We start from the raw sequence: 12994 nt of genomic DNA, 5'->3' as shown, positions 1-12994 counted from the left end.
ACACTGGCAGCAAGCGGCTCAATGATTATTGAGAATAAAAAAGGGGAGAGAGGGCAAAGGATAAATCAGTCAACTTGCCCGCTCAACCTGACATCTGCGTCCCAGTCAAGTCAAAGTCTTTTATTGTCAGTTCTGATATATGCAAGACATACATCAGAATCAAAATGGCGTTTATCTCTGGCCCACAGTGCAGTTGGAACGATAAAATTAAAAATATAGAGTTAAGTAAGATAGACAAGATAAACATAAACAATATTTACATAAGATAAATTCTAAATACTAAGTAGTGCAAATGAATTTGCTGTGCAATATAAAACAGTATTAAGTTAAAATGATGTGCAATATGCAATCAACTGGATGTACATAGTCCCGTTCCTCTCCACTCAGGAATCTTTCTGCTTGGGCCGTGGGTGTTGAACGTGTCAGTATTGCTGTCCACTGTGACCACAAAGCTTGCTGGGTGCCTGAAACCTGGCACCTGGCTCTGCATTTCTCCTGAACGTGCTGAAACACCTTCCGTTTCTTCATGGTAGCAGATGTTAGATCAGGAAATGAGAACAGAGCGCCCGTCGTACTGCAGCGGTGTTTTCTCCCTAGCAAGCCTCCAAGCACCAGCTCCTTCACCTGAAAGTGGTTAGCCTGTCAATGATCACACTCCATTTCTCCATCTTTAGCAGGCGCTGAACTTCCATGTGCACGATCCATTCACGGGCCGCTCAAAATATCTCCTCACCCAAAACCTTTGGTAAAAAGCTTGGCCACCAACTCCGTCAGGCCTACCGTTTTTAGCTTTCTCCTTGATTCTGATGATGCGGATGTTCTGTCTCCGGGAGCGGGCCTCAAGGTTGTCTAGCCTGGCTTCTTGTAGCAGGCATTGGGATGCTAGGCTATCGTGTCGCCCCTCTCCAACTCCTCCAGTCGTTTCTCATGAGATTCCACGGCAGTCTCCGTTGATGACATCGGCTCAGTAACGTCCGATAGAGCCGATTTAAGGCTGTATTGTTAGTTCAAACTCACCAGAATTCAAATAAGTGAAATTAAAGTAAGGGTAAAAACACATCTACTCTATAGCCAGGGTTGCCAGGTCTGACCCACCAATGTACTTTTAGTGCAACATCTTTCAATGCAACTTACACTCAAATCCCCAAATACTGTCACTATGCCTTCAACTTATCAGGTGGATGAATTGTAACAACAATAGGATATATTTGTCTGCCAGTGCCGCAAATGATAACTGTACTATTAATGGCAAATCTCACATGAACTTGACATTGTATGACTGCTGTATGTTTGAGGTGGTGGTCAGAGGGGCCGTTGGCGCTGAATGGCAGCCACGCTTCCCTCAGTCTTGTCCCTCAGTCCTTCAGAATTGAAAAAAGAGAGTGCCGTAAAGCAGAACGCAGGTGGCGAAAAACAAATCTAAATGTTCACTATAACATCTTCAAAGAGAAACTACGCACGTTTAACCTAGAACTAAGAAATGCAAGACAGTCTTTCTTCTCTGACATCATCACCAAAAACAGCAACAATGCACATGCCTTGTTTGCTGCTGTTGACAGGCTAACAAACCCTCCTGTGTCAGTAGCGTCTGAGCATCTTTCCACGAGGGCCTGCAATGAATTTGCCTCCTTCTTTACTGAGAAAATACATAAAATAAGACAAGCTGTCACTGCATCAATACCAGGTTCAAGATATGTTTTATCTCTGTACCCATTTAACACTAGAACCGCCACGGGGTCAATTTGACCCATGGCGGTTTTTCAACTGCCCATAACTATACTTTTACGAAATATTGAAGCCCCCAACTCTTTGACTTTTCCTAAAATTGTGTTGTGATGCTCTCCCTATGGTTAAATAAAGTCACAATTAAACTGGATTAAAAAAACAGGCATTTATACCTAGAACCGCCACACTGGGTCAATTTGACCCGCACAGGAAAATGGAATATTTTCGAGCAGGTTGCTAGGCAACGGCATTGTTTGGGGTCCGCGATCTGACAACTGTACGTGCAGTCATTCATAAACACTTACAATAAATTAGAGATGAAGATAAATACCTAACATTAGAATTACTAGTGAAATGAGTGATGCCAGTCTGATAGCGAGAGATCTGAACTGAGCGCTGTCTTCCACACACCACAGCTCGCAGCTCAACTGACAGACAGCTGAGTGCTGTCTGTGAGCCGGACAGAGAGCGGCGGAGGGATCCTCCTCCTCAAAACACGTCTACGTGGGGAAAAATTAATGAATAATCAATTAGAGCTTACCTAAAAATAAGTTTGCCATGTTACTGTTTATTGTATTTAGGATTTTAGCTCATTTGGACGCTGTTTTGACCTTCTGTTTTCATTACTATAGCCTACTTGCGATATTATATCTACTTTCAGTTTCATTACTGAGTCGCTACGAAACGTGATTAGTGTTCTTAAAGATACTTAGATTATAAAACAAGAGGTCCAAAACACAGATGATTATTAAACAAACTAATTTATGACTTTATTTCACACTAGAAATGCACGGGTCAATTTGACCCGCCTGGCGGTTCTAGGTATAAATAGAATGCTGGCGGTTCTAGTGTTAAAACAAATTCAGATGCCATGACAGAGTTTTTTCTGATAAACAAGAAAAACCTGGATGACATTATACAACAACTGAACTCCTCCTCCTGTTGCCTTGACATTCTGCCCACAGGCTTCTTTAAAACTGTTTTTAGCTGTATGGCCTCAGATGTCCTAGAAATTGTCAATATGTCCCTTCGCACTGGTGTATTCCCACAGGCCCTGAAAACAGCTGTCATCAAGCCACTCCTGAAAAAGAAAAATCTAGATACATCAGTCATGAACAATTATAGGCCGATATCCAACCTACCATTTTTAAGCAAGATCATTGAAAAAGCTGTTCATCATCAGCTAAATAACTACTTAGCAATGAATAACTGCTTTGATGTCTTTAAGTCAGGTTTTCGACAACACCACAGCACTGAGACTGCTCTGGTTAAGGTCCTCAATGACATCCACTTAAACACAGACAATGGCAAAAGCTCTGTATTAGTTTTATTGGATCTCAGTGCTGCGTTCGACACAGTTGACCACAGCATATTACTAGATCGACTAGCAAACTGGGTTGGACTCTCTGGAACTGTGCTAAACTGGTTTGAATCATACTTAAAGGAAAGAGACTACTATGTGTCAATAGGCAATTTCACATCCGAGCGAACAAATATTACATGCGGGGTCCCCCAAGGTTCCATTCTTGGGCCTCTTCTGTTTAACATATATATGCTACCGCTAGCTCAGATTATGAACAAAAACAAATTATGCTACCATAATTATGCAGACGACACACAAATTTACATAACCATATCACCAGGAGACTATAGTCCGATTCAAGCACTAAGTAAACGCATTGAACAAATCAATGACTGGATGTGCCAAAACTTTCTTCAATTAAACAGTGACAAAACTGAAGTAATTGTCTGTGGTGCCAAGGATGAACAATCAAAAGTCAGCGCACAGCTTAAATCTGTTATGTTAGAAAGCACACACCAAGCTAGAAATCTTGGAGTAGTGATAGATTCCAACTTAAATTTCAAAAAACACATTAAATCAATTACTAAGTCAGCCTACTACCACCTTAAAAATATATCGAGAATTAAAGGGCTAATGTCTCAGCATGACTTAGAAAAACTTGTCCATGCATTTATTTTTAGTAGACTTGACTACTGTAACAGTGTCCTTGCTGGCCTTCCTAAAAAATCAATCAGACAGCTTCAGCTAATTCAGAACGCTGCTGCTCGAGTCCTCACTAGGACCAAAAAAGTGGATCACATCACCCCAGTTCTGAGGTCTTTACATTGGCTTCCTGTTAACCAAAGAATTGATTTTAAAATATTGATGTTGGTCTACAAAGCCCTAAATGGTTTAGGGCCAAAATACATATCTGACCTACTGGTCCCTTATGAACCAGTCAGAGCTCTCAGGTCGTCTGGGACTGGGCTATTGAAAGTCCCCAGAGTAAGGACCAGACAGGGAGAGGCAGCCTTTAGTTTTAATGCACCCAAGCTCTGGAATAAACTTCCAGGGGACTTGAGGTCCGCTTCAACACTTGGCTCTTTTAAATCAGGTCTGAAGACCGTTCTGTTTACGTTTTAACCTGAAATTTTAATTTCTCATTTTGAATTAATTTTTTTTTTTTTTTGAATGTGTGCTCTATGCTTGATGTATTTTGTTCTTACTTGATGTATTTTGTTATTGCTTATGTAAAGCACCTTGAATGGCCTTGTGTCCGAAATGTGCTCTAAAAATAAACTTGCCTTGCCTTGCCTTGCCTTGCCTCAGTCTGCCCCAGGGCAGCTGTGGCTACTACTGTAGTTTACCACCACCAGTATGACTGTGTGTGAATGAATAGAACCTGGAACCCTGTAAAGTTGAACAGTTTAATACGCTGCTGAAGACTCACTTTTGTTGCATTGGCCTTTAACACAAGTTGAGACTTTGACACTCCTAACTGTTTTTTCATGCATCTTATATATTATTTTGTATTGTATCTTGTATAGCACTTTGGTCAACTGATGGTGTTTTTAAATGTGCTATAGAAATTATTTTGACTTTGACTTTTGATTTTATGAGTGCTGCTCTAAACTGATGGAATCATTTTCAGGATGGTTGTCAAATCATCTTTAGTTCTCCTCTAGTAACTGAGCTGTGCTCAGTCCTGTGTTGGTATGTTGACCAGCTAGACCAGTAGGGAGGAAGTACCTTAGAAGCGGCTGTCTTCTTCCATTTGGCTGCGGTCTTGTCTTCCTTCAGCTTGTCGTCTTCCTCCTCCACACAGTCTCCCTCCTCTCCCTCACTGCTGCCTTCAACTGTGTGTCCCACCTCTTCTGTTGGCTGCATGGCCTGGGGACCAAAGACATATACACCGGTATCACAAAAGGAAAAAACAAAAATGGCTGGTTCCATAGTAACTGACACTTAATAATAATAATACATTTAATTTATATAGCGCTTTTCTCACACTCAAAGCACTTTACATAGGAGCACAACAGTAATAGGCTAGGAAAAGTAAGGCATTTTGGGGCCAAACATAGAATTAATTGTAAAAAAAAAAATTCAGCTCAGATCATTTCTATGAGGTGTCCAGAACAACATACTAAAAGTCCTAAGAAATCCTAGTTGAGGAAATATGAGATGTGTGCCAATAAGGCAAGACAACAATACAACCCAATGGGGCTATTTTTTTCCTTTACTCCTATCAAAATGAAAGTTTACACAATGAAAGTATCCATGAACATTAACTTTTTTTGTATTACAGGTTTCTTTGAAAATTTATTTTAATATGCAAATGAGCTATACACTAATCGTACATGCCCAAAATAAGCCCAAATAGGCTTAATTAATTAATTATTAAGTAATTATTACTCTCCACCATACTTATTCTTACTTCTTCTGACTTCTTCCTCACATTTTCTAGCTGCTTCTCCTCCCACACCGTTTCACGCAGACATGCAAAAATTTCACACAACGTGCGCCCCAACCCCGCGGGGTGTGCTATTATACAGTTTTTTGAATTTCCGCTAGGGGGCGCTGTTATGAAGTCCCGACTGAAAGAACTTTGAGAGGCCACGCCCCGTAGCCTGGCTCCGCCCGCCTACCTACTTCCGCCCAAATTTCATTTTCCCTTCAGTAGTCAGTAGGGGTGGGAAAAAAAATCGATTTTCCGATTAATATCGATTCTCTCTCGGACGATTCTGAATCGATTCAGAAAAGTTAATAATCGATTTTTTTTTTTTTTTTTTTTATAATTTTTTTTTTTATTTATTTTTTTTTTGTAAATACTAATACTTCATGCGCCATTGCGCATAAACACCACACATGTGCGAGTTGTTTCCAAAGTGGCTTCAAAAGGGCTGAGAGCAGCAAACCCATGACCTGCACCGGCTTTATCTCTGTTTACGTTTTTGTATGAGAGCTGAATTCCAAGCCATACTTTTTGTACAATGTGTTGAAATGACATAGAAAATAATAGATAATAGAATAGAAATCCTATAGAAACATGATTTACGAGATTAGAAATAAAATAAAACTGAATTGGTTTAGTTTTTACATACTTCCATATTGTGTTGAAATGCAAGCTGCATTGATTATTGCACTGTTCATAGAAAGTCACATTTGTGACAAGAAAAGCTTTTCTCTTAATACAATATTAGAGAAGGCAATTCATCTGTTGATTGTCTTTAATGATCATCACAAAAGTAGGAAGTGATTAGCAAACTCCGAGTAGCAAACTCAGATGTGCATATAAATATATTTTTGAAATTCACACATGGGTATGTACATAAAATTTTTTTTGCATTGAGATGCATTGAAAATCGATTTTGAATCGAATCGTTGATCTTTGAATCGGAATCGAATCGAATCGTGAGGTGCCAAGAGATTCCCACCCCTAGTAGTCAGTCTGGTGGTGGGGCGTATTAGTGAGATTTTTCCAAACAGATTTCTGAGTATCCAATCAGCGAACAGAGGAAGTGGCTGAGAACGATGAGGGTCGAAGTCGCGCTCCAGTTTCAGTTGAATGCTGCGTTCCCTTACGCTCGGAACTCGGAAACTTCCGACTTGTTAGTTCCGAGTTCCGACCTGTCTGTGTTCCAGTGCATCTGCTCGGGAAAGTATGGACGCCTACAACCTTTCTCATCCAAATAACTAAACGTTAGGCTCTAGCAAGTTACCGTTGCCAGGTACCGGTAGATCCATAGACTATAATATGTAGTGAAGTCGGAAATTTCCGAGTTCCCTGAACGCACCGTCAACAGCCGGCTCACGACCAAACGTTATGCGATTGGTTGGATAATCCAGAGTGGCACTGCGCAGATCCAATAGTTTTAAACTTCAACAGACACCCGCCTCCAAGTGAGTGAACGTTTGCCAATTACAGCACTTCCAGACCTCCTGTACAAATGAAATGAAGTACGATGGTCTGGTAGCGCCAGGCTACACGCCCCGCACACCGTAACTCCAATTGACTTGAAATTTCTCACACAGGTGTATGTTAGGGTGCTCTACAAAAAAGCCTTTGGGACCATAAAAATTCTTCTGGGAATATTTCCCGCTAATTAGCATAAACTGAAAAACAGCGTGTTATCCACAACTTTCTGAAATTTGACTGTATCAACACCAAATTTCTCGTGAAGCCCCGGGGGACTACAATAAACATACCCGTAAAAGATAAAGGCCGTTTCAGACGGTAGGCGACATTCCACTCGCGTTGTCGCCTGGTAGCGCGGCTTCACTTTGCGCTCCCCGTGTGAAGTGACGGGCGGAGGAGCACGATTGTGATTCTTCAACCGCCGCGACAAAAAGATAAACAGTTCTCAACTTTTCCAACGGCTCCTACGAGCCCGCGCAAGCGTTCGACGAGCACGGAAGCGACAGTTCCACGGGAGTGCGCCCGCTTGTCGTGCCGCCTGACAGAACGCCGCGCCTTCTCTCTGCCCGCTCGCCTCTCCATTGACAATGCATTGCCAGGAGCGACAAACGCGTTCCGTCTGAAACGCCCTTTAGTAGGACAACTTGAAAAACATGGCCGCCATTGACCAAATAGTTTACGCAGGGGCGGGGCTTAATAACACGTTGGCCATAACTCCTTAACCATAGGTCCTATCATCATCAAACTTGCTGGGCATGTGCAGAAGTCATGTGGTAGCATGTCCCTCGAAGCTTATCGCGATTAACCCATAGGGGGCGCCACAGGGGTGGGACCTATCCACAAATTGGCCATAACTCCTTAACCATAGGTCCTATCATCATCAAACTTGCTGGGTGTGTGCAGAAGTCATGTGGTAGCATGTCCCTCGAAGTTTATCGCGATTAACCCATAGGGGGCGCCACAGGGGCAGGGCCTATCCACAAATTGGCCATAACTCCTTAACCATAGGTCCTATCATCATCAAACTTGCTGGGTATGTGCAGAAGTCATGTGGTAGCATGTCACTCGAAGCTTATCGCGATTAACCCATAGGGGGCGCCACAGGGGCGGGGCCTATCCACAAATTGGTCATAACTCCTTAACCATAGGTCCTATCATCATCAAACTTGCTGGGTATGTGCAGAAGTCATGTGGTAGCATGTCCCTTCACCAAATTAGGCTCCTCCCCTTTACCACATTAAGCTCCTCCCCTTTACCAAATTAGGTCCCTCCCCTTTACCACATTAAGCTCCTCCCCTTTACCGCATTAGGCCCCTCCCCTTTACCACATTAAGCTCCTCCCCTTTACCAAATTAGGCCCCTCCCCTTTACCACATTAGCCTCCTCCCCTTTACCACATTAAGCTCCTCCCCTTTACCACATTAGGCTCCTCCCCTTTACCACATTAGGCCCCTCCCCTTTACCACATTAAGCTCCTCCCCTTTACAAAATTAGGCCCCTCCCCTTTACCACATTAAGCTCCTCCCCTTTACCAAATTAGGTCCCTCCCCTTTACCACATTAAGCTCCTCCCCTTTACCACATTAGACTCCTCCCCTTTACCACATTAAGCTCCTCCCCTTTACCACATTAGACTCCTCCCCTTTACCACATTAAGCTCCTCCCCTTTACCACATTAGGCTCCTCCCCTTTACCACATTAGGCCCCTCCCCTTTACCACATCAAGCTCCTCCCCTTTACCACATTAGGCCCCTCCCCTTTACCACATTAAGCTCCTCCCCTTTACCATATTAGGCCCCTCCCCTTTACCACATTAAGCTCCTCCCCTTTACCACATTAGGCTCCTCCCCTTTACCACATTAGGCTCCTCCCCTTTACCACATTAAGCTCCTCCCCTTTACCACATTAGGCCCCTCCCCTTTACCCCATTAAGCTCCTCCCCTTTACCACATTAGGCTCCTCCCCTTTACCACATTAGGCCCCTCCCCTTTACCACATTAAGCTCCTCCCCTTTACCACATTAAGCTCCTCCCCTTTACCAAATTAGGTCCCGCCCCTTTACCAAATGTGGCTCCTCCCCTTTACCACATTAAGCTCCTCCCCTTTACCAAATTAGGTCCCGCCCCTTTGCCACATTAGGCCCCTCCCCTTTACCACATTAGGCCCCTCCCCTTTACCACATTAAGCTCCTCCTCTTTACCAAATTAGGCTCCTCCCCTTTACCAGATTAAGCTCCTCCCCTTTACCACATTAGGTCCCTCCCCTGTACCACATTAAGCTCCTCCCCTTTACCAAATTAGGCCCCTCCCCTTTACCACATTAAGCTCCTCCCCTTTACCAAATTAGGCCCCTCCCCTTTACCTGATTAGGCCCCTCCCCTTTACCAAATTAGGCCCCCCTTTACCAAATTAGGCCCCTCCCCTTTACCAAATCAGGCCCCTCCCCTTTACCAAGTCAGGCTCCTCTCCTCTACCAAATTAGGCCCCTCCCCTTTACCAAATTAGGCTCCTCCCCTTTACCAAATTAGGCTCCCCCCCCTTTACCAAATTAGGCTCCCCCCTTTACCACATTACGCTCCTCCCCTTTACCAAACTCCTTAACCATAGGTCCTATCATCATCAAACTTGCTGGGTATGTGCAGAAGTCATGTGGTAGCATGTCCCTCAAAGCTTATCGAGATTAACCCATAGGGGGCGCCACAAATGCTGTTATTAAGCCCCGACTGAAGAAAGCTTGAGAGGCCACGCCCCGCACACCGTAAGTCCGATTGACTTGAAATTTCTCCCACAGGTGTATTTTAGGGTGCTCTACAAAAAATCTTGGATCATTAAAGTCAACCTGGAAATATTTTCGCTAATAAGCATGAACTGAAAAACAGGGTTTTATCCACAACTTTGTCAAGTTTTACTTTATCAACACCAAATGTCTCACGAAGCCCCGGGGGACTATGACGCACGTCTCCGGAAAATATTAGTAGGATAGCTTGGAAAACATGGCCGCCATTGACTAAAACGTTTATGCAGTGGCAGGGCTTAATAACAAATTGGCCATAACTAATTGATCATAGGTCCTATCATCATGAAACTTGCAGGATATGTGCAGAAGACATGTGGTAGCATGGCCCTCTAAGCTTGTCGAGATTAACCCATAGGGGCCCCCACAAATGCGAAAACCATCATTCAAAAATGCAATGTTTGACAGGCCACGCCCCTCGCCCCCCCTTCTTTCTTCCCTAATTTACATGACCTGAAATACAGTGAAGTCACATTCACTCTGTGGATTTCCAACCTATCATCACCAAATTGTATACACAGCATCAGGGGACGGCCACAACTCGGGACTGGAGTTCGGAAAGAAGCGGCGGTTCGTAGAAGCGTTCTGTCCGGCCGACGGGCGGGGCGCCGCCGAAGCGGGGATTGGCGGCCTGCGCAGGGCTGCCCGTACTTTCAAAATCTCCGCGGGATGAAGTGTGAAGTAAGTGATTTATTTATGTTAATATAAGTGTTAAATCGCTCTTTATTCATATAGTGATCACTTACATAGTGTGCGCGTTTCATAAAGCCGATCTCTCAGTCATCTGCTCTGCATGTAATCGGCAAATAATAATGGATTGGATTTATATAGCGCTTTTCAAGGCACTCAAAGACGCTTTACAGGGTTCCAGGTTCCATTCATTCACACACAGTCATACTGGTGGTGGTAAACTACGATAGTAGCCACAGCTGCCCTGGGGCAGACTGACAGAAGCGTGGCTGCCATTCAGCGCCTACGGCCCCTCCGACCACCACCTCAAACATACAGCAGTCATACACATTCACACGAGGCAAGGTGGGTGAAGTGTCTTGCCCAAGGACACAACAACCATGACACAGGTGGCAGAGCGGGGATCGAACCGCCAACCCTTGAATGATTGGCCAACCCGCTTAACCACCTGAGCCACGGTCGCCCCAATAAACTGAAAATAAACTTTTCGGGGATCCGAAATTAATATCCAATCACAAGAGAGAGTGCCGTCAGTCTGCCCCAGGGCAGCTGTGGCTACTCTCGTAGTTTACCACCACCGGTATGACTGTGGCTGTATCCCATTACAGAGACCGCCTCCTAGCGGTCTATGAAGGCTATAGCCTATGAAGGCCGATTCGAAGGCCGAACCAGGGCCGAACGAGCGTTGTTAAACGGGACGGTCTCCGCAGGTCTCCTTTTACGAGCATTTCCGGTTTGCGTAACAAGCCGTTACCTTGCGTGAGGACTCGCCGCTCCTGTGCTGCCTAGCAACCCTGATAGCTGCCAACGGAAACAGCCTTGTCAACAGAGGAAAAAAGAAAAAGAAGTTGCCTACCAGATGAAAAGAAAAAAAAGTACAAGAAAAAAAGAAAGGAAGATCAAAGTTAATGAATACATTTGCTTTGGCACAACAGTTGATTAAGTTGACAGCAAGAAAATTTACTTTTACATGCAAAATATCTATTTTGGTGAAAAAAACATGCTTACCACAGCACCATGAGGTCCTCTCTTTCAGGGCCATGGGGAAATGACAGGGGCTTGAAAATATATATCTCACATGACCACAAATGTTTTCCGTTGCCTAGATACAGGGGGTGGCTCACATTACCCGATGCCTCAGATTCCCCCGTTCTCCCCTTCATGTTGATGAACTACCAAGGTCTACGCGGTCTATGAAGGCTATAGCCTGTGAAGGCCGATTCGAAGGCCAAACGAGCGTTGTTAAACGAGACGGTCTCCGTTTACGTGCATTTCCGGTTTGCGTAACAAGCCGTTACCTTGCGTGATGACTCGCCGCTTCTGTGCTGCCTAGCAACCCTGATTGCTGCCAATGGAAACAGCCTTGTCAACGGAGGAAAAAAGAAAAAGAAGGTGCCTACCAGACGAAAAGAAAAAAAAGTACAAGAAAAAAAGAAAGGAAGATAAAAGTTAAGAAGATAGAGCAACACATTGCTGTTTTGTTATTTTTTATTTTATTGTATGCCATCTCTGAAAAAACGCAATGAATCATGGGATATGTTGGGCTGCGAAGGATACATCTGATGCAGCCTTCAAAACCGTGAAACGAAGGCTGCATTTCTCGGCCGCATATGAGGAGCCTTGCAAGGAGCCTTGCAAATGGAACAACCTTTGCGCGCCGCTATGACGCAATCGGTCTTCAAATGCAGCCTTCGTAGACCGCAACCCCTGAATCGAGATACAGCCTGTGTGTGAACGAATTGAACCAGGAACCCTGTAAAGCGTCTTTGAGTGCCTAGGCAATAAAGCGCTATATAAAACCTATCAATTATTATTATTATTACAAACAGACACCCGTCTAAGGGGCCACTCGCCGCGGCCCCGTGCTCGAGCTCATTTGCATACTAAAGTCTAGAACGTTTAGCTAGTGTGACCACGCCATCCTTAATCCAGCATGGAACAGCCCCTTGGCCACGGCACACTTGGGAGAGGTGTGCCGTGGCCAAAGTACAGATGCTAATGAGATGGCACGTGCACAAGCAAGCACACAGGTGGCGTTCCTGACGTGAATTTATTAAGGATGCATAGTCCGTTAACGTCCGCTGCCTTACTAGTCGGCACCAGAATTGCCCACTGACTTGTAGCTACATAAAATGTGTGAGAATTAATGTGTGTGTAGGCCTAGGTGTGGGCTAATAAAAGAGGGAGAGAGCTAAATAGGTGAGCGCAGAAAGCAAAGCAAAAGGTTTTCGTGTTTACTCACGTGCGTCAAATGATTTTTTTCTTTTTCCTCCCGTCAGCTGTCATAATACTGCCTTTACGCATGGCGGTTGAGACGAACCCAAAACAACACACTGCGGGACTCCGCGGCCCGGTGATAAGGAAACAGTAGCCTACACTAAGGTTTAACAAGAAACTTTATAAAGACACTTAAAAAAAACGATCTCTGCCCATACAAAAAGTTCTGACTTGGATTACTTGATAGAGCGATCGATGTGAAAAACTGCCTGGCTTACCTGCCAAGGGTATAACAGGTGCCTCTCAGGAATTAGATTTGTCTCTCCCCCATACAGTGATACTAGAACTTTTTCACAAGTCAGTATTCACAAG

At 44.2% G+C, this 12994-nt stretch overlaps 1 protein-coding gene across 1 annotated transcript in view; it reads right to left on the bottom strand.

The window, feature by feature from the left end:
• The window catches only part of hdgfl3 (HDGF like 3), a 34144-nt gene that overhangs the window by 11395 nt on the left and 9755 nt on the right, over positions 1–12994 (bottom strand). The window contains exon 4 of the mRNA XM_080047560.1: positions 4757–4897. Within this exon, the coding sequence (XP_079903686.1) occupies positions 4757–4897 (141 nt within the window). The remainder of the gene's footprint in view (positions 1–4756; positions 4898–12994) is intronic.

The sequence above is a fragment of the Ammodytes marinus genome (genome assembly GCF_949987685.1).
Source record: "Ammodytes marinus genome assembly, chromosome: 1".
NCBI lineage: Eukaryota > Metazoa > Chordata > Actinopteri > Uranoscopiformes > Ammodytidae > Ammodytes > Ammodytes marinus.
The sequence above is the reverse complement of the archived record's forward strand: the minus strand, read 5'-3'. Positions and strand labels throughout refer to the sequence as shown.